The sequence below is a fragment of the Pseudopipra pipra genome, chromosome 21 (assembly GCF_036250125.1).
Source record: "Pseudopipra pipra isolate bDixPip1 chromosome 21, bDixPip1.hap1, whole genome shotgun sequence".
Lineage (NCBI taxonomy): Eukaryota > Metazoa > Chordata > Aves > Passeriformes > Pipridae > Pseudopipra > Pseudopipra pipra.
The window spans coordinates 5,109,932-5,137,604 of record NC_087569.1 but is presented as its reverse complement, the minus strand read 5'-3'; the positions used below and the strand labels follow the sequence as shown (position 1 = coordinate 5,137,604).

General features: G+C 60.1%; 3 protein-coding genes and 1 long non-coding RNA gene across 10 annotated transcripts in view; 3 read left to right on the top strand and 1 right to left on the bottom strand.

Moving 5' to 3' along the window:
- Nucleotides 1-8,260, top strand: part of DTX2 (deltex E3 ubiquitin ligase 2) — a 34,598-nt gene extending 26,338 nt beyond the window's left edge. For 3 of the 5 annotated variants that reach the window (XM_064677797.1, XM_064677799.1, XM_064677795.1), the window contains 6 exons: nucleotides 4,654-4,740; nucleotides 5,624-5,694; nucleotides 6,313-6,471; nucleotides 6,559-6,720; nucleotides 7,372-7,461; nucleotides 7,589-8,260. In XM_064677797.1, the coding sequence (XP_064533867.1) occupies nucleotides 4,654-4,740; nucleotides 5,624-5,694; nucleotides 6,313-6,471; nucleotides 6,559-6,720; nucleotides 7,372-7,461; nucleotides 7,589-7,813 (794 nt within the window). In that variant the 3' untranslated portion in view covers nucleotides 7,814-8,260. The remainder of the gene's footprint in view (nucleotides 1-4,653; nucleotides 4,741-5,623; nucleotides 5,695-6,312; nucleotides 6,472-6,558; nucleotides 6,721-7,371; nucleotides 7,462-7,588) is intronic. The other 2 variants (XM_064677798.1, XM_064677796.1) reach the window with 1 other exon arrangement.
- The window catches only part of LOC135425488 (uncharacterized), a 99,309-nt gene extending 79,840 nt beyond the window's left edge, over nucleotides 1-19,469 (bottom strand). The window contains exon 1 of the long non-coding RNA XR_010435616.1: nucleotides 18,718-19,469. This is a non-coding gene — a long non-coding RNA (uncharacterized LOC135425488). The remainder of the gene's footprint in view (nucleotides 1-18,717) is intronic.
- Nucleotides 13,250-16,608, top strand: LOC135425475 (uroplakin-3b-like protein 1). 2 transcript variants are annotated; one of them, XM_064677792.1, is made up of 6 exons: nucleotides 13,250-13,421; nucleotides 14,021-14,170; nucleotides 14,245-14,476; nucleotides 14,569-14,645; nucleotides 14,945-15,074; nucleotides 16,327-16,608. In XM_064677792.1, the coding sequence occupies exons 1-6, from the start codon at nucleotides 13,265-13,267 to the stop codon at nucleotides 16,415-16,417; spliced, it is 837 nt and encodes a 278-aa protein (XP_064533862.1). In that variant the 5' UTR covers nucleotides 13,250-13,264; the 3' UTR covers nucleotides 16,418-16,608. The 2 variants fall into 2 exon arrangements, with proteins under 2 accessions (XP_064533862.1, XP_064533861.1); XM_064677791.1 differs by lacking the exon at nucleotides 16,327-16,608 and adding an exon at nucleotides 15,207-15,475.
- LOC135425478 (ras GTPase-activating protein 4-like) lies at nucleotides 17,432-27,137 on the top strand. 2 transcript variants are annotated; one of them, XM_064677801.1, is made up of 20 exons: nucleotides 17,434-17,604; nucleotides 21,634-21,690; nucleotides 22,100-22,213; nucleotides 22,511-22,572; nucleotides 22,684-22,813; nucleotides 23,093-23,174; nucleotides 23,323-23,454; nucleotides 23,535-23,626; nucleotides 23,837-23,960; nucleotides 24,070-24,223; nucleotides 24,551-24,615; nucleotides 24,827-24,939; nucleotides 25,009-25,195; nucleotides 25,440-25,577; nucleotides 25,697-26,020; nucleotides 26,096-26,233; nucleotides 26,310-26,445; nucleotides 26,523-26,643; nucleotides 26,727-26,785; nucleotides 26,930-27,137. In XM_064677801.1, exons 1-20 carry the CDS (start codon nucleotides 17,438-17,440, stop codon nucleotides 27,049-27,051), a joined length of 2,517 nt encoding a protein of 838 aa, XP_064533871.1. In that variant the 5' UTR covers nucleotides 17,434-17,437; the 3' UTR covers nucleotides 27,052-27,137. The 2 variants fall into 2 exon arrangements, with proteins under 2 accessions (XP_064533872.1, XP_064533871.1); XM_064677802.1 differs by lacking the exons at nucleotides 26,523-26,643; nucleotides 26,727-26,785; nucleotides 26,930-27,137 and having other exon boundaries at nucleotides 17,432-17,604; nucleotides 25,466-25,577; nucleotides 26,310-26,440.
- Nucleotides 27,138-27,673: the final 536 nt, after the last annotated feature.

Here is a 27,673-nt window from a genome sequence, read left to right as displayed (position 1 = left end):
GTGCAGAACAAGAGGAGCGAAGGAAAATGGGAGGTGAAGAAGAGCCGAGTGGAGGTGGGTGACAGAGGGGCTGGATGAGGATCTCACTCCATGGAGCCAGCTGGCGAGGTGGTGGGGTAATGTGGCTCCTGGTGCTCCACTCCTGGCACGGGCAGCATCCAAGCAGCCCTCCACAGCCAGGGATGAGGGCTGAGTGGTGGGAATGCCCTGGAAACAGTGCTGAAATGGAGCTGTGAGGGGCCAGGCCCTCCCAGAGAGGAGCCCAAAACACCGAGGGCTGGGCCTGCATTGGCGTTGCTCCCCTGCTGCTGGTTAGTGACATGAAATAACTGTATTTAGGGCACAATGTGGGCACAGACACATGGGCCTGCTTCTCTGCAGCCCGGCTGGCTGCTGGTTTCTCCTCCGTGGGGTCTGTTGGTCCTGAGCACTGCACCACTCACAGCATCCAGCCCTCCCTAGCAGGAGGGGATGGGGGTGCAAACAGCCAGGATGCTGTAAGGGATGTTAACAGGAGGGTGTGTCTTGTGACTTGGGAGTGGGGTGGGGAAAGCAGCAATGCAGAGCATGGAACAAGGGAGCGAGGAGGATGGGATGTGGGCTGGGGGTGAGAGCAGCACACACCGTGTTGGGTGTCTGCCAGGGAGCAGAGGAGTGGCTGTAGCTGTGCTGGGTGTTTTGCACCCCATCAGCATCTCCTCTGCCATGAGATGCCAGTTCCTCGGTGCTGGGTGCAGCACTGGGAGCACCCCTGTGTGCCTGCAGGGCTGCCCTTGGCCAAAGGCTGTGCTAGGGCAGCGCTGGCCCCCGCCCCAGGCCAGACTGTCACCTCCCTGCCAGCTCTCCAATGCCACCTGCTGGGGCTGGGACACCTCCAGAGGAGCAGAGGGGACACCAGCAGGAGGGATGGAATGAGAAAGGCATCAAGGAGCTCCTTTTCCTATCTGGCACGGCAGGATTTGTCCGAGCCATCCTCGTGCTGCAAGAGGAGACTCTGCCAGCTTGGCTCTTTCCCACACTGACCCATGAGAAGGAGGACCTTTCAGTGATTTAGGTTATTAAAATCGCTCTCTTGTTTTGGAAAGCAGGATCTCCTTTTGCTGGGGGCCGGGATGCCAGTCCTGCAGAGTGCCTCCCTCCTGGGATGCAGAGGGTGCTCAGTCCCTCCTAGGAACAAGCTGTGCTTGTACAACACCCTTCAGGGCTTAGGGACATTGTTCTGCAGTGCAGATCCTGAGCCTGATTTTTGGCCAGCGTGTTCTCCTTGCCTTTACAGACCCTGAAGCAGCCAGCAGGCAGAGATGGGCCTGTTTCGTGCCCTGAATTTCATGTTGTGTGTTCTTTTCCACACCCCTCTAGGATTTTCCATCTCAAGCAAGATCTGTGCATCCAGGAGTGGGCCCAGCAGTGTACTAAGTACAACCAGCTGTTAATGGGTGCAATGTACCTCTCCTGAGCCTCTTCTCCCTCCCTTCCTGCTGCTGCTGCCAATCCAGGTCCCACCTGGGTTGAGGCAGTGCTGATGGAATTGCAGCCGGATATAGCTGGGGTGTGTTAAACAGAGGCGCTAATTAGTCAGGACTCATTAGTGTTGTTGCTGTTCTGGCAGGGATGTCTCTGGCACAGACATGTGCTGTGGGTCTCGGGAAAGCCATAGTCTCCAGGCAGGCTCTATGTTATCCTGGCACACGGCCTGGCAGCGTCTGCCATCCTCGTGGATCGGCGCTGCCTTCCCGCTGGCTGGCACCGCACTGCGCTTCCTCGGGATGCTGCAGCCGCTGCCTCGTGCCAGCGTCACTGACTGGGGCCTCACTGCTGCCAGTGGCTTCTCTTGCTCTCCCCAAGCACTGCTTGGCCATGGAGCTGGACACTACAGGGCTCCCCTGACCTCACAGGGACCTTCAGGGGACTGAAGGGAGGAGGTGTTGGCTTGGGCTTGCTCTGCTACTTGTTACCCTCTGGGATGGTGGGGTCACCATCTGCTTCCACCTGGCGAGGAGTTTTCCCTGCACAGCCATCCTCCCTAGGGTGGGCAGGCACATTTGGAGTGCTGCTCTGAGGAGGGAGAGGAGATGAGATGGTTTGTCCTTCCTTGCCAAGCAAGGAGATTAATCCCTACTGACTCTGATTGCTTCCCATATGTCTGTCTGTCTGCAGCTGGGTCTGTGGACTGTGCAAGTGCCTGTCCCTCGGAGTTGAGGGAGCTCACTGTTCCCCCTGGGGAAGGAGACAGGCTGCAATAACAGGGGTGCTCTGACCAGAGTAGCCTGGTCACTGGGTTATCCTGCTGAAACGCTGAATGTGGAGAAACCTGTTTTTAGCACCAAACTCCTCTCCCGTTCCTGATTTCTGGACAGCCCTTTCAGGGGTTGAGGCTGGTAGATCCAGCCTTTGCAAGTGCAGGGAACAGAGGTGATGGGAGCTGTGTGACTGTCCATGACAATAACTAGAAACAACCTATGTCTGGCCTGCAGAGGGTATCAAAAAAAAGTCTGCTGGAAACCATATGGCTCGTTTTGGGATACAGGAGGAGACATGTTACTGCTGCAAGCATTTGGTTGCCGAGCAAGGATTCAAAACACATCTGTTAAACGTTGCCCATGGAAAGCCCTTGCTTCAGCAAGCAGCTTATTATCTACAAGGAGGAAGGGGAAGCATTAAAAACAATTTGATATTCCTCTCTTTGTAAATGAAAGAATGGTAAACATTCTTTGGCATCCCGGATAAATCTGTAGCACAGCACTCGGCCAGCTGGTGATAAACAGCATCAGTCGATCCTGCTATTGCATTTCCAATCCTCTATTGAATCCAGTAAACTCTGGGGACTGAACAGGCTTTGATGATCCCAAGGGATGACTAGAACAAAGGTTCGGAGGCAAACACTTTTATGGAGCAAAGTGTCCTGTAAGGAAGTGATTCATGTGCGGGAGCAGACGCGGCTCGTGCCGTGGTCCCAGCTGCCTCCTGGCTCCCCCCACGCTGCTGGGATGTGCCTGGACAGACGTGCTGGTCTGTCCAAGGAAGAGCCTCTCTTCGGAGGCAAGGAAGGCTGTGTGGGCTTTGCTACCCCTGCTGAAACCAAGTTGTCAGCATCACAAGGCTTCTCTGGGACTGGACCTTCAAATCCTTGCAGCTGGGGACAAATTTTTCTAAAGCATCTGGGCTCCCCAGCCCTTCCTCTCTCCAGGCAGCCTTGGTGGCTGTAAATGCACCAGAGCATTGTCACAGCAAAGTGACAGGAACAGACTGGAAATGCCACAGTGCAAATCCATGAGGCATGGGTTTTCTGAGGATGGCTGAGGGCTGCATCACTCTCTTCTGCCTGTCTAATTGCCCCAGCTCCATCCTAGTGCCAGCTGGTGAGGTGGGTAATTCCATTTGCTTTGCTCAAAATCCCTGCTGTACCCAAGAACTTTCCTGTCTCACTCTTAGCCAGCTCTGCACCAGATTTTTGTCTCCTTTCACTGATTTCATTTGAGTGAGCCTGGCCAGTGCTTGGGTGAGTTATCTCTGTTTCTCTGAGCTGCTACAGAGAAGGAAGGTCACCAGGGACTGCAAGGGGAGAGCATCCCCCACCACCCTGAACGAGGTGAACTGCTCTGAAGCTGCTCAGGTGTGTGCAGGTGGGAGCAGGTGAGCTGGGGCGTTCTGCCAAGGGCTAGGCAGGTGTTGCTGTTGCTGTAACATGCCCTCTCTGCTCACTTCCCTTGCTGTCTTCACCTTGTCTGTGCATCTTTTTGGCACTGCTTCCTCCAGCCCAAAGCCAGAGGAGACAAGAAGGTCACCTCAGAAAGACACCTGGAAAGTGCAGGCCAGATGGAGAAGGACTTGGTGGTCAGCCTGGCAGGCAGCCCGAGATCCTCAGGGATGAGAACACGGTGATCATCTTGGAAGTGGATGGAGTTAGGGTGGGTAGCAGCTAGTCCTGCTCAGAGTCCTTTCTAAAACCTGCAGAGCAGAAGAAACTGAGGTCTCCATCTCCCACATGATCATGAAGCCCTGCTCTGCCTGAGATGTCAGGCGTCTCTCCTGCCCAGCACTGGCACTTGGAATGAGCATCCCTTCACCTCCTGGGCTCCTTTTCTTGCTTGTGTGCTCAGTCATCCCTTCCTCCTGCTCCTGCTGCCAGAAATCATGTGTTTCAGGAGTGGCCAGGAATCCCCTTCTGAAAATAACTCATCTTACTGTGTTTTCATTAGAAGAGTCCAGCTCCCAGTTCATCAGTCTTCCTGATGTTCCACCCACATTACTGCTCTGCCTCTTTCTTCTGAGGCATTCCAGGGAATGAGGGGCTTCTGCCTGGTAGAGGATCTGTGCCATCCAGGCCTTTGCATGTTTAGCAACACCCAAATGGATGGGGGGAGCTGAAGATTTGTGTTGTGCAGGTACAGCCACATCTCCAGTGCTCAGCTGTTGCACACAGTGATACTCTGTGTCCTCCTGGGAGTGTGAAGTTGGGAGCAGCATTATTGTCTGTGCTAAAGGATCCATCTGGCCAGGATGGAGAATGGAGAAGGAAGAGCTACTCCAGCCAGGAAGGAGAATGGAGAAGGAAGAGCTATGCCTTGGCTGACCCCCCAGATTTGGATTCAGGAAGGAAGGACGAGGCTCCCCCAAGCCAAGTGACCAGTCTCTCTCTTTGCCTTCTGCCAGGTGGAGTCATAACATCACTTGCACAAATGTTTCCTCTCTCAGGCTGGTGGAAGAGCCTGGCAGCCTCCGTGACAGGCCTGATGACGGGTAAGGAGCTCATGTCCTCTCCCAGGACCAGGGGCCATACAGAGGCATGGGATGCTCCCTGGCTTATACCAAGTCTTGCTGGGCAGCTCCCAGAGGCTGGGTTTGGTGGTAACTTGCTCTGGGTGTTGTGGGATGTTTGTTGCTTCATCCCATACTGCTTCTGGGAGGACCAGGCTCGTGGGCTGGTCAGGTGCCCGTGGATGGGATCAGGGACTATATGTGGGAAGATGCAAAGATATCAGTGTCATGTGCTGCAAGTTAAAAAACAGATTGTTTTATATACTTGGATGACTTGCACTGTGTTTTGCTGGATATGAGTGTGTGGAAGCTCAGGAGAAAGGCCACTGTTTCATGTTAAGGATGTGAAGCTCATTCTGCCATACTCAGAACAGGACCTGAAGCTTGGTGTGTGTTGCTGGGTGTCCTTGTTGGGCACCAGCTGGGGTGATGTGGGAATGCCTTTTCTCCTTTGACAACAAAGACTGTGTGATCCTCTATCCTACTGAAACCATTGAGTTTGATCCCAGCTGGCTTCTGGTATGCACAGAAAGCTCAGCTGGGACCTGCCTGGCATCACTTGGGGAGAACTGGAGCACAGCAGCTCCAGGCAGACCCCCGGGTGTACAGCACAGGGCACCAGCGGGTGCTCCAACCTGTGATGCTCAGAGTCCTGGTGGGAGCCACTGCTGATAGCAAAGCCTTTGTGGGCTTGTAGGGATGAGTTGGAGCAGCCTCTTCTCCCCCTCTAACCCTAACCTTTCTCCTTGGCATCCTGGCCAGTGGCCTGCTTGTCTCCCTTCTCTCTAGCTCACCCCACATGTGCTGGTCATACTGCACTGTGTGTCTGATTTCTCCTCTCTTTCTCATCTCTCTCCTTGTGCAGCCACACCAACAGAGCCAGAAGCAGTAGTGAAGAAGTACCTGGAAGAGCTGAAGGGCACTCCTGCTGATGAGGTGAGAGGACAGTGAGGCAACTCCAGCTTGCCCAGAGTTCACTGGGGTGTCACAGTGTTTCCTGAGGACCATCCTTCCTTGGGCATCCTGTGTGGTAGGTGGTGCTACTTGCAGTGGCACTGTTGATGTGAGGTAGAGAGGCCTCAGCACTGCCTGGAGGCCACATCTGACAACAGGTGACTTGTTCTCATCAGAGGACTGTGACAGAGAAAGCACAGTGTGGGCTGAATAGCTCAGTCTGACAGTGCCTCCCCGTTGCCCTTGGAGCTGGCTGCAGGGCCTGGGGGGAAGGAGGGGAGTTTGGTTTTGGTCTCTCAGTGCTCAGAGGTTAAAACTAGAGATCACACCCTGCACTGGAGCTTGCAGAGAAGCAGGACAACCATACCCAATTCCCACTCATCTGCTGTGACTGATGGGAGCTCTCCACCTCCTGGGCAACGCAGGAAGTGGAGTGGGGTGATACCAACCAGATAAGGAAACCTGTCTCTGTGCCCATAAACGTCAAAGGAAGGGATTAAACCTGAAGGCAGATCTTCCTGAAGCATCTCCTTGATGGCTTCCTCGGTGGGTCAGTCCTTGGGATCAGCCTGTGCTCATAGGTGGTGGTTTCTCCTCCAGGACTGCATCATCTGCATGGAGAAGCTTTCCTCCCCCTCTGGCTACAGTGACACGTGTGAGTCCAGCACCATCAGGCCAGAGGCTGTTGGTCGCCTGACGAGCTGCCAGCACTCCTTCCACATGCTCTGCATGCTGGCCATGTACTCCAACGGGAACAAGGTACCCAGCTGGCCCATCCCCACCAGGTCCCCTGTTCCCAGGTCACTGGGCTGTGGAGCTCTGATCCTGACTTCTCTCTCCTGGCAGGATGGCAGTTTGCAGTGTCCCTCCTGTAAAACCATCTACGGGGAGAAAACCGGGACCCAGCCCAAAGGGAAGATGGAGATCTCCACTTTCCCTCAGTCCCTCCCTGGCCACAAGGACTGTGGGACAATCCAGATTGTGTATCACATCAGCAGAGGCATCCAGGTGAGTGCACAGCACTCTGATGGATAGCACAAGCTGTGAGAGCCTCCCAGAAAAGTTCTGGGATCCAGTACAGTGCCTGCTGGCAGCCCATCACTGAGCAGCCTACGGTGCCTGGAGCCAGCAGCTGCACCAGCTGTTCTTCAGTGTGTATGGGTCTCCTCCATCAAAGATCTTTTTCTGAGCAGCCCCAGAGTTTACAGCAGCTCTTCACCTGCAGTAAGGAACTAATGTCTGCCTGAAACAGGGAGGAGATTCTGCCTGTGCTCACAAGGTGGGAGAGATCCTGATGTGTGGCTTCACAGCCCACGCTGGTTTCAGCGGTGGCAGTGAGCTTGCAAAGGTTTGAGCTGTGTGGGTTTTTTTTAAGGTGTCATCAGACCACGTGGAAAAAGCTGTGGTTTGAGGCTGTCTCCCACCAGAATATAATGAGATTTTAGATCTGGCTTTGTATCCCAGCATGAGACTGCTCTTGGAGGACCTGTAATGCTCACATGTCCCATAAGAACAAGTCAGACACCTTGTGCTCATCAGCTGCCTTTTACATGGAAGAGCTGGTTTGAGATGAGCCTATGTCAAATCCTGCTGCTGAGGAATTGCCCAACTCCTGTGAAGATGGGTGTGTCCATGCCAAATATGTCTCCTCCCTTGCAGGGCCCCGAGCACCCCAACCCTGGGATGCCATACACGGCCAGAGGCTTTCCTCGCTATTGTTACCTACCAGACAACGAGAAGGGCAGAAAGGTAAGGCACTGTACCCTGATGATGTCACCCTTCTCATGTTATCTCATGGCACTGAGCTTGTCGAGCTTCTGGCAGTCTGTTTTCATGGCTCAAGTCTCCTGCCTTTGGTTTTCCTTTCCCCCTCTAGGTCCTGGAGCTCCTGAAGGTGGCCTGGAAGAGACGCCTGATTTTCACAGTGGGCACCTCCAACACCACCGGCGAGAGCAACACGGTGGTGTGGAACGAGATCCACCACAAGACTGAGATGGACTCAAACCTGAGTGGCCATGGCTACCCTGACCCCAACTACCTGGACAATGTGCTGGCAGAGCTGGCTGCCCAGGGGGTTACTGAGGACTGCTTGGGACAGTGAGCCGTGGGGGCCTGGCTGTGCCGTGCACACCTCGGGGGCCCACCTAGTGCACTTATTCCTGATGCCTTAAGTTCCTGTGTCTGACCACCCGGCACACTGAGCAATAACAGTTCTGTGGGAGCCCTGCCTGCTCTTCACGTTTTTGGGGGGAGGGAAGGATATTTTTGTAGAAGCTGCACTTGTGTTTCTGGGTGGGATTGATGGCCACGGCCAGGAGCAGCTGGGACAGCAGTCCTGAGGTGACAAGTCCCCTGGGGAAGGCAGGACCTTCCTCTGGTAATGCTTGGGGACAGGATGGGGAGATGGGAGTGCCTTGCTCCCACTAAACCACTTGGAAAGCAAATGAGGGCCTCCCTCTGGTGAACAGCAGCTCCCTGAGGCACCTCTTGCCTCCCTCCTGCCCTGTATCTCTGCTCAGTCCCAATAAACTGTTCGTTTTCACAGCCAGTCCCTGCCTCTGCCTTCCTGCTGCCTCAGGGCTTGGGGGTATCTCACCCTTAGTGGCCCTCTCTAGGGGACCAGCCTGATCCATGGAGCCTCATTCCAGCCAGGACAAAGGAGGGGAAGCTCAGCTCAGCTGGAGGGACACAGATCTCGGTGGAGGCAGGACACAGAGAGCTGGTACCAGGGTTGTGGTTCCAGCCTGTCGATGCTTTGGCTGCTGGATCCTGGTGGTCTGTGGCCATGGTGCCAGCAGAGGTGACCCATCACTGCCCACCCTGCACAAAGTTGCAGCCCCCTGCTCTTGCCATGAGCTGCCAGCCTCACTCCTCACCAACCCTTCTGGCAGACCTTGTCCCTCTTTTCTCCTTCTCTCAGGTGAAATGGCAGCAATTTGGGGCTGTTTGTGCACGGTGAAGCCTCTGCAGGGAGGGGCTGCTGTGCTTTGTGCTGCTGCTGCAGGGATGCTGGTGCCACCAGCTGGTGACAGTCACCTTCCTCCCGCGGTGGTGGCAGCCAGCCCAGCTGCCAGCAGTGATGCTCTTCAGCTGGGAGCACACTCCTGGTACTCCTAGCACCTTGCAAGTGGGATATTGCCCCAGTTCTGGTGGCCTTGCAGTACAGTGTCCCCAGGCTCAGAGCTGATATCTTTTGAAGAGCTTGTTTCTGGCTGTTCCCCTCCCTGTGGCCACTGGACCCAGCTGCACATTGAAACCATCCCTTTGGCACTGGTGCTGTCTGCCATTTCACCTCCTTCCTGGGAAATCTGGGATGTGGCTGGGCTTTGTGGCAGCTCTGCCTTGGCAACTGCCTGGGACCAGCATGTCCTGGGCCAGCAACTGGGCATCTTTCTTCCTGCCATTATAATATAAATATTAAAGGTTTTTCAGAGCCTTTTCAGGGCAGGAGCTTTCCCTAAAGTCCATCTTGTGATTGCAGGCTCTAGGGGGAAACCCCTCAACCAGCCTGTGAAATTTGGGGATGCTGCAGGACTGGCAGCTCCTTGGGAGCTGCAGCTCTGTGTCTGTGTGGTGCTGAGCTCTACTCAAACGGGCTGTGTCTATTCCTCTCCCACCCTGGTTGCGAAAGGTAGAGGTTTTGAGTTCAAACCCCATCTCTGTATCCCTGGATCATGTTCTCACAGCAATCAAAACAGTGAATTGAAGCGAAAATTGAGCAGAGTTCACCCAGCCCTGTACAAAGCAAGAATTTCCTGCTGAGCCTTGCCCGAGGCACCTCCAGCAGCTGCTCCAAGGTGTGAATCAGCTGCGTCTGGGCTGGTCCAGGGCTGGGGCACTGGACTGTGAGCTGGTCAGGCTCAGCAGCTCATCCCTGGCTGTCACAGCTTTGGACATGAGGCATCTCCTAAAATCCTTGCCCTGTCTGTGCTGAGCCTGAGACTGTCCCTGTGGCAGGGGAGCCAAGGGGTGGAAAGGAGCAGAACCAGGAGCTCAGACAGTGCTGTGCAGGGAGCTGCTTTGAAGCAGTGGAGTGAAAGCACAGCCATAATGCCGTAGTGCCCATTGGAGCACAGAGAAGGAGGACAGAACCTGAAATAGGTGCTTATTATGCTACTGGATGGGTTGACCAAAAGACTTGTGTGCTCCATCCCCGGCTGGAGCCCCGGGGAGGGTGGGGTCTCTCCCGGCCCCCCGCGGTGGTGCCTCATCTGCCGCAGGGTGGTTATTATTAGCCCAGCCGTGACCCCGCAGCTATGCTGGGTACCGGCAGCTGAAACTGTGACTCACTGTCCCCCTGCGTCACCCACTCTGCCCCTCGCCCCGCCGAGAGTGCCAGGGAGGGGTCTGGGGGGGGGGGGGGAAGGGTTGGCAGGGTCCCCGGGGTAGGTATTGCTGGGTCGGAGCGGGGAGTAAGTCAGGAATCAGAGGGAGGAGGGATGGAAGCTGCAGCTGCGCCTGTTTTTCCCCTCTGCAGCTGGACGGTGTAATCTTTGAATGCCCCATTTCCACTTAATCTGAAGGCGTTGTCCCGGCCCCTTGGGAAGGGGGAGGAAATCCTTTCCCACGCAGGAGTGGGCGGCCGCTGCCCTTGGCAAACATGGGAGAAGGAGCACTCCAACCCCATTGCGTGGAGAGGGGGGGGCTCCCGAGCCGCGGGGCAGCTCCCGCTTCAGGGCGCTGTCCCTGGCCCCATCCGGAGGGCTTGGGGAGCCTTTCCCTGGGAAGAGGGAAGGATGGATGGGGAAATGTCAGCGTGGGGTGGCCCCAGAGCTTGGTGCTTCCGTGCCCCCGGTGCTGGGTGGGACCGTTCGCCTCATCGCTGAGGTTTGGGTGGGTTCGGGTGTGATCCTCTGGAGCGCTTCCCTGCCCGCGGGGCAGGGCTGGCTGCACCCGAACCAGTCGGGCACGGGCTCATCCCTGGCTCCCGGTGGGCACGGGGAACCCGCAGGGAGTTGGGTCTAGGTGGGGTGAGAGGGGGTGCGGGACCTCTTGCCCAGCTGTCCCCATAGCACCAACACAGACTGTGACTCCCGCCAACCCATCCTGGAGGCTCCGGTGCCTCCTCCGTGCCTCAGTTTCCCCTTTCACATCACAGGCTTGTGCCCTGGTCCCTCGCAGCCTTCGAGGTCCTGCAGGACCGAGGGGTGACCCGGGTGGCTCAGTTGTTCCCCCCTGCCCGCGGGGTCCTGCCGGGCCGGCAGAGCCGGTGCAGGAATGTGGGGCTGGGAGGGTCCGGCTCCTCGGGACGGGCGGTCCCCGCTGCGGGGGCATTGGGGGCAGTTCGTCCCCTCGGCAGTGGGACGGGGTGAGCGGAGCAGAGAGGCACATCCAGCCCCAGCGGGAGGAAGCCATGGAGCTGCCGTGGGTGCTGCTGGCGTTGGCTGGGACGGGCACAGCCGCGGGCCTGGGTGACTCCCTGGGGGACAGGGCAGAGGGGGACGGGGGTCTGGAGAGCCAGGGAGGGGGTTATGGGGCTGGGCATGGCTGGGAGGTCCCCACACCAGTGTTGTCACCCTGCTGCTGACACTGCTGGCACCCCGTGAGCTCCCCCTGTGCCAACACCGGCACTCGTGGGCCCTCTCGCGGGTGGGGGCCGGGGTCAGTCACTTGCTGAGCGGAGCAGAGCAGAGGGAGCAGGGGGTCCCTCACTCATCGTCCACTCCCCCAGCCCGGCTGCCCTACGTGCCCCGCGTGCCCCCCGTGGCACTGCTGGGGAAGGTCACCGCCACCACCTTCGCACTGGAGAGACCCTGCTGCATCTTCGACCGGCACGCCAACGCCTCGGACACTGTTTGGCTGGTGGTGGCTTTTGCCAACGGTGAGCACCCGCTGCCCCGACACATCTTCCCGTGGCAGGGGGGGTGGGGGACCCTCACCACAGCCACTCTCCCTCCATCTGTGCCGTGCAGCGTCAGCCACCTTCAGGAACCCCCCATCCCGGGCTGACGTGCCCCCGTACAAGCAGCTCTCCACCACCCACTCCTACATGACTCTGGAGACGGCGGCGGCCGCGTACGCCTGCCCAGCCCCGAGCCCGGCCGTGCTGCGGGTCGGGGGTGACACGGCGTGCAAGGACCAGGGCAGGCAGGACCCCTGCAACGGGCCCCTGCCCTCCCCAGGGCCCTACAGGTAAGGCCAGAACCCCCGACTCCCAGCTCGGGTAACTCCCCACCCAGGGCGTGCTCGCCCCCCCGGTGTCACTCCCGTACCCACCGCAGGGTGAAGTTCCTGCTCATGGGCTGCCACGGCCCCAAAGCGGAGACGCGCTGGTCCGACCCCATCCTCCTGCGCAGAGGTACCGGTGGCACTGCCATCCCCCTGCGGGTCCCCACACCTGCCTGGTGGCACTGCCATCCCCCCGTGGGTCCCCACACCTGCCTGGTGGCACTGTCATCCCCCCGTAGGTCCCCCATCTGCCCTGTTGGGATGCTGGCATGCAGCACAGCACAAGCCCTATGCCATCACCCCAAAATCCAGAGGGGGGAGCAGTGATCCCTGATGCCCTCCATATGCTCCATCCCTCTCCTTTCCATTGCCTTCTGTGTCTCCCCATATCCCTCATCTGGCCTCTTTCCAGCCCTCAGCCCGAGCACCATCGACCCTGTGCCCACACGCCGTGGCAGTGACGTGGTGGTCATCGCCTCCCTCCTGGCCAGCCTGGGGACAGTGCTGGCCACTGCTGTGCTCGGAGCACTGAGGTATGGGGGCTGCTCGGGGCGATGTGTCTGCAGGGGCCCCAGGAGAACCCCCCCGAACTCGCCCCCATCAGCAAAGAAATGGATGGGTTTAAGATTTAAAAAGCCTTTTTATTCTTAAATTGGAGGTTTGCCACAGTTTGCAGGAGAAAGTGCCCCTTGGGGATGGTCAGCACGGGAGGGCTGACACGGCCCATGGACTCTGCTTGATGCCTCTGCATTTCTCTCTCTGCAGTGCCAAGGTGTGGAGCTCCCTGTGCCAGCGGAATTTGGGGACCAGCGCCTTTGCCCACAGATCCTACCGGACCCATCACATCCCCCCGGCCCTGCCACAGCCCCCACCCCCAGGCTGTGGGTGTAGCCCCCCAGGGCTGGGCTGCTTTGCCCTCCGCCCCCCTGCTCCTTGCCATAGAAACATGGAACAGTTCGTGTTGGAAGGGACCTTAAAAACCATCTCATTTCAACCGGGCAGGGACACCTTCCACTAGAAGTAAAGTGTCCTGCCAAGTAAAGTCTGACTTTACATCTGTGACTGCCTCCTCCTGGTCCTTGGTCATGCAGGGTGGGAGCTGTGAGAGTGAGGGCACCGAATTCCCTCCAGAACAACCCAGGGTCTCAGTTTGGTGGCGCTTGGTGTCGGGGTGGGGGGCACAGAGTGACACCCATAGGGTCTGTGGGGCACATCCCCCCGGGGTGTCCCTCTCTGCCCCTCTGCCCGGGTGAGGGCTGTCACCCACCCGTGCCACAAGCGCGGCGGTTCCCAACACGCTTCGCCGGCGGGCGCTCAAACATAACAAATGCTCCCAGGGAAACGAGCCCAACCTGTTTGCCGCGGGGCTGCGGCCCGTGCAGGAATGTGGGCGGTTGGTGTGACCACAGGCGGGTCCCACGGGGACGCGGAGCTCAACTACCCGCACTCCCGCCCTCGGCACCCAGGCGTCCGCACCATGCTCCCGCTGCTCCCGCTGCTCCCGCTGCTCCTCCTGCTCCTGCCCGCAGCCCACGGTGCAGGTGAGTCCGACGGCGCCATCGGGATGGGTTGGGGATCCCCCTCGGCATTGCGGGGATCCTCTGTGAACCACAGGACCCCAGAGCCTGGAGGTGTAGGGCAGCTGATGCCCTCCTTATTCTGGGTCCTATTCTGGGTGCCACCTCTAGTGTCCCTGGTGTCACTGACCTGAGCTGGCTGACACAGTGTGGGGTCCTTTGGGGGTCCCCCTTTGCATTGCAGGAGTCCACTGTGCACAGGCACCAGGACCCCCCTGAGCCTGGAGGGGTAGGGCAGCTGATGCTCCCCCTATTCTGGGTGCCACTCTCAGTGCCACCCTGGTGTCAACGACCTGGGTCCTCTGGGGATCCCACAGAGGTGTCTCCCCCCACGCCGAGTGGGAGCATGGGGTGTCTTTTCCTCTTTTCACAAAAAAAAAGTTTGAGCACAAAACAGGGGGTGGGAAGCAAGCAGGGGCCCCTCTGCTGAGACCACAGGGTTCAGCTCCCTCCCGTCCCCACCCTGAACCTCTGGGACCGCGGCAGCCGGTCGGAGCCACCGGTCAGGGGCTGCAGCGGGACCTCTGTGCCCTCCGCCGCACCCCCTTGGCTTCTCCCCGCAGTGGAGCGTGTGGGGTACACGCCGTCCCTGACCAAGAGCCCCGTGCTGGAGGGGCTGACGACCGGCTCCACCTTCGTGCTGGATCAGCCCCGCTGCGTCTTCGACAAGTACAGCAACGCCGACATCTGGCTGGTGGTGGCTCTGGAAAGCAGTAGGTGGGGGCGGCCCAGGGCAGGGCCCTGTGCCCCCCGGCTCCCTCCTCACCCTCCATCCCCATCCCTGCAGCCGCAGCCAACTTCAGCAACAGCGTTGCGCCGGGGACTGCCGAGAGCGCGTTCCAGAATTTCCCTAACAGCGTCCCCGCCTACATGACCCTCAATGCCACCCTCGCCAACTACCCCTGCCCCAAACCCGCCGGGGATATCACGGTGCTGCGCGTTGGCAGCGAGACCAGCTGCATCCAGGATGCTGCGAGACCCACCTGCAATGGCCCCCTGTCCGGCCCCGGGCCCTACCTGTGAGTTTGCTCCTGGGGATGTGCCCCCCTCAGGGGCTCCCGACAGCCCCCCCGGTTCATGGGACCGTGGCCAACCTCCCTTCCCATCTCAGGGTGAAGTTCCTTGCCCTGGAGGGCTCCGAGCCCGTGGCCGAGACAGGCTGGTCACAGCCCATCATGCTGAGGACAGGTATTGCTGCTGGGGGCTCACCTCGCAGCTGTTGGGTGGGGGATATGGGGTGGTCCTGGGGGGTGTGGGGTGGTCCCAGGGAGCTGAATCCTGAGCAGTGGTTTGGGGCGAGGGCCCCTGTGAGATGGGGAAGCTGAGGCAGGGCAGTGGTGCGGCTCTCACTCGGGTACGGTGGCACTGTGTGATGGCACATTGTGTCGGCACGCACGGACACACCGTCACCCACGTGCCCCCACCCCGAGCCGCCCAGGGCTTTGCATCCCTGCATCCTGCTCCCTCCCCTCCCGCTCTCTCCCCAGCCAAGTCATCCAACAGCATCTCCACGACGGACGGAGGGCACAGCGCCGGCATGATCGCCCTCACCACCATCCTCTCCATCCTCTTTGCCATCCTCCTGGCCGGGCTGGTGGCCATGTTCGTCTTCTGGGGGTGAGTGCCACCACCAAGTCCCACCTAGGAACCCAGAGATAGGTGCTGGGCACGCGGGATCGGCGCCAGAGGGTGATGCCGTCATCCTGTGGTCCCCACCCTCATCCCTCACCCCCCCGCTTCCCTCCCCAGCTCAGACGCCTGCGGCGGCAGCAGCACCTTCAGCAAGCCGGAGGCGGTGTCGGTGCGGCGGTACAACACCCACCACGTCTACGACCAGCCGGCCGCCCGGCTCTGAGCCCCCGCCGCCTCCCCGCCGCCCCCCGGCACCGCCCCGCCTCCCCCCGCACCCCCGGGTGCCCCCACGGCGTGAGCCCACTGCCACGCGGGCACGGCCAGAGCTGCCCCCCGGGGCTGGGGCACTGGAGAGGGACATTAAAGGCTTTTCCGCGTGCTTTGTGCCCGGCCTCTACCTCCTGTTTGTGACCTCCCCGGGAATGGCACCTGCCAAAACCTCAGCGCCTCACGCAGCCCCCTGGAAAGCCCCGTGGCCCTGTTTCTGTATCCCCACGCAGGGCTCTGAGCCCCGTCCCTGGGTGGGGGGAAGGATGTGGCCCGCAATGCTCTGGAGTGGGAGATGTGTTGTCACACTCGGTTGGGGCACTGGTGCCACCCGTGTCCACTCTGAGTGGGTGAAAGTCCCCTGGGGCACAGGGCAGTGAGGGGAGGCCCCCCCAACCCTGACACTGGGGTGAGGGGCACTGGAATGTCCTATGGGGGGGTATAGGGGATGTTTCTCTCTTCCCCTTAACCCCACAGCAACTTCTCGCTGACCCAAACCCAGAGGAGAGTCTTCCCCACCCAGAGCTGGCCCAATCCTTCCCAGGTGCTCTTGATGTTCCCCTGAGAGCCATGAGACTGGTACCCTGGGATGCCTGATCCTGCTCCAGGTGTTGTGGGGACTGATCCTGCACCGGGGAGTGAATCCCTGATCGCTCTCTAGGGGATGTGGGGGCTGATCCTGCACTGGTGGGGAGTGAGCTGGGGGAAGCTGATGCTCTTCCAGAGACTGAGAGAGACTTGATCCCTCATTCCTGATCCCGTGCCAGGATGTGGGCCCCTGATACTGATGTGGGGGATGTGGGTGCCCTGATCCTGGAGCCTGGTCTGGACGAGACCCTGCCGGTGCTGGGGACAAGCAGGACAGAGCTCACCGCAGGGTGGCTGTGCCCCTTTGCGTGGAGCCAGGGCAGGTGTGCACACACCTGCATACATCACATCCGTGTGTTAAACCCACCGTTTTTCCCCGTAGGCGCCGTGCAAAGGGCAGCATCACATTCACACCCAGCCCCGGTCACAGCGCCCTTACAGGCTGTCCTTGTCCTGCCTGGGAGGGGTGTTAGCAACCTGCCCCCCCCCCGCTGCCGGAGCCGCCCCCGTGGAGCCCAGCCAAGGGAAATCAAGCAAATCCAGCGATTAACTCCTGCGGAGAACCAGCGTGGGTGCAGCCGAAGGACGGTTCCATCCGGCAAACGCGGGTCCCCTCCGACCCACACCCCGTCCCCCGAAATAAAACAACTGTTTCAGCTGCAAAGCGGCTTCGAGTGGTTTGGGAGGGGGGAGTGTCACCTGTCACACGGGCGCTGTGGGGGTGGGACACCTGGCCCCGACCGCGCGCGGGGCTGGAGCTGCCACTGGGGTTGGTGACAGGGGACCGCACCTTGTCCCCCTGCTGTCCCCCTGTGCGGGGGAGGGAGAGGGGCAGCGCTGTAGGAACAGGGCAGCGCGTTCCCGGCGTGTTCCCAGAGTGTCCCCGTAGTGTCCCCACGGCGCAAATGCCAAGGACCAGCTTGGCTGGCACAGCCCTGAGCCCCAGCTTTGGGTGTGGGGCGACTCCTCGAGCCCAGGTGGGTCTTGCGGAAGGGGGGGGAGTTCCCCCTCTCTCCGCTGGTATTTAGGACATCAGGATCCCCGTTCCCCCTCTCTCCGCTGGTATTTAGGACACCAGGATACCCCAGAAATGCCACCGGTATCTCGGCGGTGCTGCAAAAAAGGGTAAAAAAGGTAAAAGAGCAAGAAAACGTCGGGGTTTTGGGGTGCGGGGCAGCGCGGAGCACGCTGCAGCCCCCCAGGTTCGGGTGGGGGGGCGAGTGTGGGTCTGGTCCAACCCAGAAGCCGCGGCCGGTGCCGGGGGGACCGAGCGGGACCGAGAGGAACCGAAGGGAACCGGGGACACCGATCCCGGGGACCCCCCGGGACCCCCAGCAGGGCGGGAGGAGCCGGCCCCGCCCACCGCGCCTAGGCCACGCCTCCTGGCTGACAGCCGATAGAACCGCCCAATGACCGCCGCGGACGGGCTTTCGGACCACGCCCCTAGCCCCGCCTCCGCACGCTGATTGGGCGGCGGCGGCGCCGGCCCGCACATGGGCGCTGTGCCGGGAGCCGCAGGTTCGAGGCCCCGCTCGGCGCCGTTTGGGCTCCGCTCGGGTCTCCTCGGCTCGGTCTGGCTCCGCTGCCCGCCCGCCATGGCCCGGCGCAGCGCCCTTTCCATCCGCATCGTGGAGGGCAGGAACCTGCCCGTCAAGGACATGTGAGTGCCCCCCGCGGGGGCAGGGAGGGGTTTGGGTTGGGGGGGCCATCCCCGGGAGGGACCCCCCTCTGCCCCAGGAGTGCTGCGGGGTGTCCCCTCAACACGTCCCTGTTGGGGATGCCATCCACCGGGTGTCTTTGGAGTGTTTCCCTTGCTTTGGGGGCTTGGCCAGAATGGCTTGGTGTCCCCCCAGCAGTGCATATACTTCGGGGGTTCCCTCCAGGGTGGTTTTAGGTTCCTCTTTGCTTTGGGGGTTCCCTGCAGGGTGGCTTTCATGTCGCCTTTCTTTGGGTGTCCCACCCAGGATGGCTTTGGGGTGTCCCTCCAGCAGGGTTCTCCATAGGGTCTCTTTGGGATCCCCCTTGCTTTTTGCGGTTTTCTCCAGGAAGGCTTTGTGGTTGCCTTGCTTTGTGAGTTCCCCCAGTGTGGCTTTGGGATCCTCCTTGCTTTGTGAGTTCCCCCAGTGTGGCTTTGGGATCCTCCTTGCTTTGGTGGTTCTGTCCAGGATGTCTTTTTGTGCCCCCAGTAGTTCTCAGCGCTTTGGGGGCTTCTCTTGGGAGTGCTGGGATGTCCCCCGCGGTTCGGGGACACCCCCAGGAGCATCCCATGTTGTGGGGTGCCCTCAGCAATGCTTTAGGGTACCGCAGGCAGTGCTCCAACTTTGAGGTGCTCCCCCTGTGCTGCCGGGGGGCAGGGCTGCCCCCACCACGCAGGGACCCCCTCAGGGACCCCCGGACATGCAGCAGGACCCGGTACATCCGTCCTCCCCCACAGGAGCAGAGGGTGCCCCGGTGCTGTGGTCCCTGTCCCCGCTCTGTTCCCAGCCCCGGCTCCATCCCACCATCCCACCTGGCTGCGGTCCGGGGGGCTCCTCTGGCGGTCCCTCGGCTCGGGATTTCCCTCCCAGAAAATCCCGGCGTGGTTCTCATCGCTCCGATCCTTATGGGGCGGGATGTGGGGACTGAGTTGGGGTGGGACGAGGGGAGAGCACCGGCGTGCCCCGAGCCACCAAGGCAGCGGGAAGCTGTTGAGGAGCGCCCGGCAGCCGGAAAACCAGCAAAAATCCCTTCAGCCGTCATGGAAAAAGAGGATAAACAAGGAAAGAAAGATGACTTTTTTTTTTTTTTTTTTTTTTTTTTTTTTTTTTTTTTTTTTTTTAAATCCCGTGTGTCAGGGCCTGATTTTTAAATCCCTTGGCACAACTCCCTGCCGGAGCTTGACCCAGCGCGGGCAGGCTCCGGATTTCGGGAGGCTCTTGTTTTGGGGAGAGCGTGCTGTGGGAAGCCGCCCTGCCATAGCGCCTGGAGCGGAGCTTTCCAGACCGGTGGCTTTGGGACGTGGCGCTGGGCCGGGAGGGAAACCCGAGCGCAGCCCTGGCCCCCGCCGCTGACCTTGGCCGTGTCTGGCCCCCTCCCCTCCGGACAGCGGCTCGTGGGATCTGGTTCCCTGCCCTGGCACGGGTTTGGGGATCGCTGGTTTCCTCGTGGGAATTCCCTCTGCGGGGTGTCTGACTGGGGGGTCAGACCCTGCTTGCGACAGCCGGGGGTGATGAGGCACCCCCAGATCCCTGCGGGACCCCCGGCTCCCTCAGGATTCGGCGCAGGGAGTCGCGGGAGCAGGATGTGGCCGCGGCTGCTGTGGTTTGTGGCTCCCGATGCCACCCTGTCCCAGGGTCCGGACCCCCAGCGCGAGGTTCGGCACTGCCCGGACCGAGCTGCAGCCTGGGGTGGGCTCTGCCCTGTCCCCTCCCTCAGGTGAGCGCTGGGAAATCCTTCCCACGTCTTCATCCTAGGAGAGGAAGGGAAATGGTCTGCTCGATTTTTGTTTTTAATGGTTTTTGATTTTTTATTTACTTCGTTATTGATTTTTTTTAATTCGATTTTTATTTTGTTTGAATTTTATTTTATTGTATGATAATAAAGAATTCTAATAATTATTATAATTATAATTATAATTATGATAATCTTTAATTTATTACATTATTTTATTATTTTTTCACTCTTGCACTTATTTTATTTTATATTTATTCTTTTATTCTTCTCTTTCCCTCTTTTATTTTACCTTTTATCTTTTAGTTTTCACCCTTTTTTCTTTTGTTTTTACCCTTTATTATTCTATGTTTTATTTTATTCTTTTACTACGCTGTTTTCCTTTCTTTTTTTTTTAAATTTTTTCATTCTATTTTTTATTTACTTTTTAATTTTTTTTATTTGTTTTATCGCTATCCCCCCCCAGGGCAGAGCTGCACTGCTGACTACACCAGTTAATTTTTAATTCCAGCCCCCCGTGCTGCCCGACCGGTGGCTGCGGGGGCCACGCAGGTTCCTTCTCCCTTCCCCCGGTTCATACGGTGCTCATTTCCTCTTCCACAAGCCCAACCTTCCCCTTTCCAGCTCCTTCCCTGCACCCCGCGGGGGTGCCCAAGCCAACTGGATGCTGCGTGGGCGTCAGAGGATTCCCAGCACCCACCGAGCCTGCAGCACCATAAATCCCTTCCCGACATCCCGGGACAGGGATGCGGTGCACGGGATGTCACCGGGCTCCCCGCCTGCCTTGGGAGAGCGGATTTATCCCACGGCAGCTTGGGCACCTCTCGCGGCCGCCAAGGATGGATTCTGGCCATCCTGTGTTTGAATGCCTGGAAAACATGATGCCTGAGTGGTACAAGATGGGGTTCCTGGCACCCTGTGTCCAGGGGATGTGGCTGTCCTAGACCTCCCCGTGGTGACAAGGTTTTCCAGCTCTCATCCAAGCCAGCCCCGCGTTGCCGGGCACGGCTGGAGCGGGCAGCTGTTCCCTTTCCGCCTGCCTGCTCCCTGCATCCCTGATGGTTTGCACAAGGCAGGAAATGTCAGCAATGAGCTCCCGTTAATGGCACTTCACCCACTGCTCTCCTAAAAACCGCTCAGGCGGGCGGCTGGGATGGAATGGGAGCAGGAGCCGGGAGAGCAGCTCTTGGCAACCTGCTGCGCTGCCAGCACCGCGGGGCCAAAAGGATGGAAGTGCCTGGGGATAGGGATGTTACTGTGGTACCCGGGATGCACAGCCTGAGGAAACCCCCTGCAGCCGTATTTGGCAGGGCAGGGAGCACCCAAACCCTTTCAGTCCCCTCCCAAAACCTTTCAGTCCCCACCCAAACCCTTTCAACTCCCCCAGCAGCTGTCTCTCAGCCTGTTTGAATTTGGGATGTGGAAATCACTCTGTGCTTGGCTACCGAAGTCTGCACCCGTGCATCCCCCCCCTTTCTCCAGGACACTCGTGGTTGGCTGATGGTGCCACTGGGATTGGCATTAATGAGGATCCAAGCTCAGAGCAGGCTGCTCCGCGCCAGTGGGATGGGAGCCACAACCTTTCCACCCCCTTGGCCAGCACCCAGGTCCTGCTGGCTCCTCTGTCCCCAGCCAGAGCCCCCACCCCTGCCCCTGTTCCTGATAAACTGGGCTAATAAGCTATAAAATGGTGATTATTTTTTGGCAGCGATGACTTGGGTCATCCATGGGGAGGAAGCGGGGTCAGAGCATTGTGGTGCCTGCCCTTCACACCCTCTGCATCCCTTGGGGTGTCCCCAGGGGTATCCCCATCCCTGCAGCTGTGTTGGGGGTCTGGGGAGAGGCTCCAGGGCTGGAGGAGGTTGCTGTGGCCTCGCTCTTGGTGTGTGAAATTGTGCTGTGGGTGCCTGGAGCTACTTCTGGGAAAGGGTGGGTTTTGTTTTTTCCTTGGCTTCCTGTGTGGAAGAGGAAAGCCACTTCTAGCTGCCAGCGGGACACAGTGGCTGGACACAGTCAGGGATGTGTGTCCCTGGCCTGGGAGTGAAGCCGAGGTCACCACGTGCCTTCAGCCGTGGCCAAATCCACCCAAGGAAACCTTTGGCAGCCCCGGCACTGCAAAGCCCTGGGGTGTCCCTGCATGGTCCCCTCTCTGGGCAGGGATTATCAGGGCTGAAGTCTTTGGTCACCCATTACCATGGGTCGGGTGGGAGGCCAGGGCCATGGCTGGTGGCACTGACAGAGCTGTCCTGTGTCCCTCCAGCACGGGGAGCAGTGACCCGTACTGCATCGTGAAGATCGACGATGAAGCCATCATCAGGTGAGTGGCTGCAGGTCCCTGGCTGGTCCCCAAACCTGCTGGAGCCCCAGATTTGGTTCCTGGTGGGTTCCTCCATTTACCCTCCTGTGGGCACAATATTATTATTATTATTATTATTATTATTATTGTTGTTGTTGTTGTTGTTGTTGTTGTTACTATTAATAACATTACTACTACTACTTCTATTCCCTGCTTTGGGCTGAGATGTTCCTCCTGACACAGTGATGTCTAATAGCTCATGGCCCCCCTTACTCTGTAAGCCACCCCCATGTCTTGCCAGCCCAGAGCCTCAAGACAGGCCAAGGACACGTGTCTCCAAAAGCTGGGAAGGTCCTGGGGCTGGGAAGGTGGGGAGTGCCCCGGTGAGGGAGCCCTGTCCCCTGTGTCACCAGTGCCACCTGCCCTGCAGGACTGCCACGGTGTGGAAGACGCTGTCCCCGTTCTGGGGGGAAGAATATGAGGTGCAGCTCCAGCCCAGCTTCCACAGCATCTCCATCTATGTCATGGATGAGGATGCGCTCAGGTAGGGGGAAGGGCCTGGAGGGGGGCTCAGGGGTTTATAGCTTTGGCTCCCTGTGTGCTCAGCCCCATTGCAGACACCAGAGAATCCAGACCTGGCCATGCTTCCCTGGGCTTTGGGACACAAAGAGGGGAAGTTATTTCCCGAGGTTATTGTCCAGCTGGCAGCAGAGGGTGGCTGATGTGCTCCATGGGGACAGACACACCATGGTGGCCCCAGCCCAGGACTCCCTGAAGTGGGGGCTGTCCTGCCTGGGTGCCAATCTCATGCCACGTCTTGCTTCCCACTTTTGTTTTCCAGCCGCGACGACGTGATCGGGAAGGTCTGCATCACCCGGGACATGCTGGTGGAGCACCCCAAGGGTAGGGGAAAGGGTGGCTGGGGGGGTCCCAGTAGGGACCCATCTCCTTGGATGAGCTGGTCCAAGGGCCCCCCCAGTGATCCTTCCATGGGGATCCCCCCTTTTCCCGCAGGATACAGTGGCTGGATGAGCCTCAGTGAGGTGGATCCTGACGAGGAGGTGCAGGGGGAGATCCACCTGCGGGTGGAGGTCCTGGGCAACCAGGGCAGCCGGCGGCTGCGCTGCTCCGTGCTGGAGGCCAGGTGAGGAGGGGACAAGGGGTGGCAGGGGCTGTGTGTGCAGCCAGGACACGGGCAGTGAGCCTGGGCTGCTTCATGACTCAGTTTCCCTGGTGTGTCCTGTCCCTTGGATGCAGAGCATCCTCCTCACCACCCAGCAGCTGATGGGGGTTCTGGGGCAGAGTCCACCTCACCTGCTGGTCTTTGGGACATGCTGGGGAACCGAGGAGGGCAGTGGGTGCCCATGGGTGCCATGTAGGTATTTTGGGAGTTCACTGATAAATATCTTCCTCTTCTGGGCAGGGATTTGGCCAGGAAGGACCGGAATGGGGCCTCTGACCCCTTTGTCCGCCTGCGCTACAACGGGAAGACACAGGAGAGCACTGTGAGTGCGACTGCAGCTCGTTGTGATCCTCAGCCTGCCAGTGGTGCAGGTGGAATCATCCCACGAGGAAGCCTGAAGCCATCCCTGTTCCCTGGCATCCCTAGACTGGTGTCCTGAGGGGCGGGACACAAGGCCATTGCCCTTGCAGGTGGTCAAGAAATCGTGTTACCCCCGCTGGAACGAGACCTTCGAGTTCGAGCTGGCCGAGCCCGCCGGGGAGAAACTCTGTGTGGAGGTGTGGGACTGGGACCTCGTCGGCAGGAACGACTTCCTGGGCAAGGTGAGCCCCCAAACTCCATCACTGCTGCAGGGGGTCCTGCCCAGCTGCCCACCCAGCCCTCTCCTGCCTTCCCCTGCCAGGTGGTGTTCAGCGTCCAGGGGCTGGAGGCGGCTGGGCAGGAGGAGGGTTGGTTCAGGCTGCGGCCGGACAAGTCCAAGCCGATGGAGAACGAGTGAGTGTTGGCACAGGGGTGTTGGGGTGTGCTGGGGGTGGTCCCAGAGCCGACAGGGGCGTTGGGGAGGGGGTTACTCCTGGGTAATGTCATCCTTTGGAGGAGCAGCTCCTCCACCTGCCTGCCCAGGCTTTCTCAGGCTGTTGGGCCACCTCCTGCTTGGTGAAGTACTTCTCCCTCCACCCACCGACCCACCTCATGCTCCTGCAGGCGCCGGGGCAGCCTGGGCTCACTGCAGCTGCAGGTGAGGCTGCGGGATGAGATGGTGCTGCCCTCCCACTGCTACCAGCCCCTGGTCCAGCTCCTGTGCCAGGAGGTGAAGTCAGGGCGCCAGGTGAGGGGTGTCTGCCAAGCCCTGCTGGAGCACCCCCCCTTTCCCTGGCTCTGTGCCAGGCCTGTGCCCGACTCAGACCACATCACACCATGGTGCCTCTCCCCTCCAGGATGGCCAAGTGCACCTGGTCACCCTCCTGGATGAAACCACCACGGCCGAGTGCCGGCAGGAGGTCGCCGTCAACTTGGTCAAACTCTTCCTGGGCCAAGGGCTGGTCAAGGAGTTCCTGGACCTGCTTTTCGAGCTGGAGCTGGCCAAGCCCTGTAAGTGGGAAGTGGAGTCAGAGGCCTCCAACCATCTTCTGGGGCTGCAAAACCTCCGGGACCTTGTGTCGGGAATTTTTTGGGGTGATGGTTGAGGTTCAGCCGTCACACTGTTCTCTGTGTAGGAATCTGCTGGGTTCATCCCAGCAACTCCTGAGCTGAGTTTGGTGGAGGAGCAGGTGGTTTGAGGTTTGGAAATCCCCATAACCCTCATGGAAATGGCCAGGGTTGGAGGGCACAGCCCCTGGGAATGCCCCCATGGTTGAAGCTGCTTGGTGGGTGACCTGCGTCCATCCCCCAGGCCATGGAACCTCTCTTGTTTTGCAGGTGAGCCCAACACTTTGTTTCGGAGCAACTCCCTGGCCTCGAAGTCGATGGAGTCCTTCCTCAAGGTGCCAAACTTCCCAAGACTTGCTCTTCCCAGGTCACCCTGGCTCTGGGATGTCCCCAGGAGTTCAGTTCCCAGGGGGAGGATTGGGAGTGCTAGTGGGGCTGTGTCTTCCCCTGGGGCTAGGAGGCTGGAGAAAATCCCCTGGGTGACCCTGAGGGTGTCTTAAACCAGACCTGTGGCCCATCACTGTCCCCTGGGCTGTCCCCTGGCAGGTGACAGGAATGCCATACCTGCACTCTGTCCTGGGGCCCACGATCGCCCGCGTGTTCGAGGAGAAGAAATACGTGGAGCTGGACCCTGGCAAGGTGGAGATCAAAGACGTCGGGTAAGGGACTGCTGGGGAGGTGGGACAGGGGGTCCCCAGACAGGGAGGTGACAGTGACAGTGCCCACAGGTGCTCGGGGCTGCACCGGGTGCAGACGGAGGGCGAGGTGATCGAGCAGGGCCGCCAGCACCTCCAGTCCTACCTGGGCGAGCTGCTGGACGCCATCGCCAGGTCGGCCCCGGCGTGTCCCCCCGTCATCCGTGCCGCCTTCCGGCAGCTCTTCCAGCGCGTCGGGGAGCGCTTCCCCCAGCACCAGGTCAGGCTGGGGCAGGGGAGTCAAACAGGGATGTCCCCAGGGCTCACTGGGTGCAGTCCCCAGCTTTGGTTGATGGGGTCCCCTCTTGGGCTTGAGGGCAGTGCCCAGGGATGGGGCGCAGGGGGACAGCGAGTGGGGCCGTGCTGCACCCAAACAACAGCCCTGGGTGCTGTGTGGGGTGCCTGGGGATGTCCCATTTTGGGACAGACCCCCACATGTCTCCCCCCCATCTCGGTGGTCACAGCATGCCAAATTTGTGGCCGTCACCAGCTTCCTCTGCCTCCGCTTCTTCTCGCCGGCCGTCATGACCCCCAAGCTGTTCCAGCTGCGGGAGACACACGCGGACGCGCGGACCAGCCGCACGCTGCTGCTGCTGGCCAAGGTGGGGACACCAAGGGACAAGGGGTGGCACCTGGGAGGGGCTTTGGGGTGCCTGGCTGCTTCCCATTTGGGATGGCTGGGTCTTCTGGGGCTGACACCGCCATCCCCGGGCATCTCCAGGCCATCCAGATGGTGGGAAACATGGAGCCAGCGGCCGGGCGGGCCAAGGAGACGTGGCTGTCCCCGCTGCTGCCCGCCCTGCAGCAGGGCATCGCCCGCATGAAGGACTTCATCACCCGCCTGGTGGGCACAGAGGAGCAGAAGGGGGAGGAGGAGGGCGAGGGGTGGCCGCTGGGCCCCCCCACGGCCGTGGTGAAGGAGGGGCTGCTCTTCGTGCACAAGACGCGGGGCAAGGGGCCTCTTCTCGGTGCCGCCGCTGGCAAGAAACTCCACTTCTGCCTCACCGGGGAGTCCCTCAGCTTTGGCAAGAGCCCCAGTGCAGAGGTAGGGGGGTGCTGGGGGCTGAGGGTGTGGCAGCAGGGTGGCACTGACCCCCTGTGTGTGTGTCCCCTCCATCAGCGCCTCGGTGCCATCGCCCTGTCCGACATCCTCGCGGCCGAGAAGGTGGAGGAGAAGAGCTTCGGGAGCTCCCACGTCATGCAGGTGGTCTACGCGGACACGGGCGGGCAGCAGGAGACAGCCTACCTGCAGTGCAAGGTGGGGGACAGCGGGGGGCGCCCCGAGGGGTGTCACAGCCCAGGGGGTGTCCCTCTCACTGTCCCCAACCCCACAGTGTGTCAATGAGCTGAACCAGTGGCTGTCGGCCCTGCGCAAGGTGTGCGGGAACAACCCCCGTGTGCTGCGCTCGTACCACCCCGGCGTCTTCCGCGGGGACAAGTGGAGCTGCTGCCACCAGCGGGACAGGACAGGTACGGGGAGGGGGCCCGGGACCCCCGCAGGGAGGTTGGGGGGCGTCCTCCCATGTGCTGACCCTGCTGCCCCATAGGGCTGGGGTGTGACCGGACCCGGCACGGCGTCACCCTGCAGGACTGGAGCGACCCCCTGGACCCCACAGTGGAGGCTCAGCGGCTCTTCCACCACCTCCAGGGCCTCCGGGGGGCCCTCAGGTGAGTCCCTTCCCCCTGGGGACCCCACTGCATTCCCCTGTGCTCCTGCCAAGGGCCTGTCCCTCTCATGCCCCTCTCCCCAGGGAAAAGTACTGGGAGCTACGGGAGCTGGAGGACGCCCAGAATGGCCCCCGGAGGGAAGGTAAGTTGGGTTGGGGGGTTTTGGGGACCCCACTGGGGATGCTCTGGTTGAGCAATGTCCCCAGGGGTCATGGGGGGCTGTGATGGTTTGGGGGTGTCTCCCAAGGGGGCTGTGGGGTCTCACTGTTGCTCCCCTCTCCCGCAGATGCCCCCCTGCCGGAGGGGCTGAGCCAGCTCTTCAGGGTGCTGGGGGACCTGGAGAACTGTCACCACCAGGCACAGCCCCCCAAACCCCCAGCCCCTGTCCTTCTGCAGCTGCAGACTTGAGGGACCCCCTGTCCCCCTGCTGGGATCTGGGGTCCCCACAGCTTGGAGACCACGGCGGTGGAAATAAAGGCACTTTGTACATTGCAGCCATGTCCTGTCCTTCTGGTGCCACCCTGCTGGCCATGGGGACGGGCACAGGGTGGGGGGCTGGCCACAGCTCTGCTGGTGGTACTGATGGTGCTGCTGATGGTGGCACTGGTGACATCTCAGATGGTCCTGCTGGTGCCGTTTCTGGTGGCCCTTCTGCTGGTGGTGATGGTGGCATCCCTGGAGTCTCTGCTCATGGCAGTACTGGTGGTGCTATTGGTGGCACTGATGCCATCACCGATGGCCCTGCTGGTGCCATTTGTGGTGGTCCTGGTGGTGGCAGTGGTGGCATCACTGGTGACTCCAATGGTGGCTGTGGTGGCACTACCGGTGGCTCCACTGGTGGTAGCACTGGTGACATCTTTGATGGCCCTGCTGCTGCCATTTCTGGTGGTCCTACTGGTGGCCGTGGTGGCACCACGGGTGCCTCCACTGGTGATATCTCTCATACCCCTGCTGGTGCCATTTCTGGTGGCCCTACTGGTGATGGCATCTACTGGTGTCTGCACCGAGTCCTCCCGCCCGCAGGGGGGCG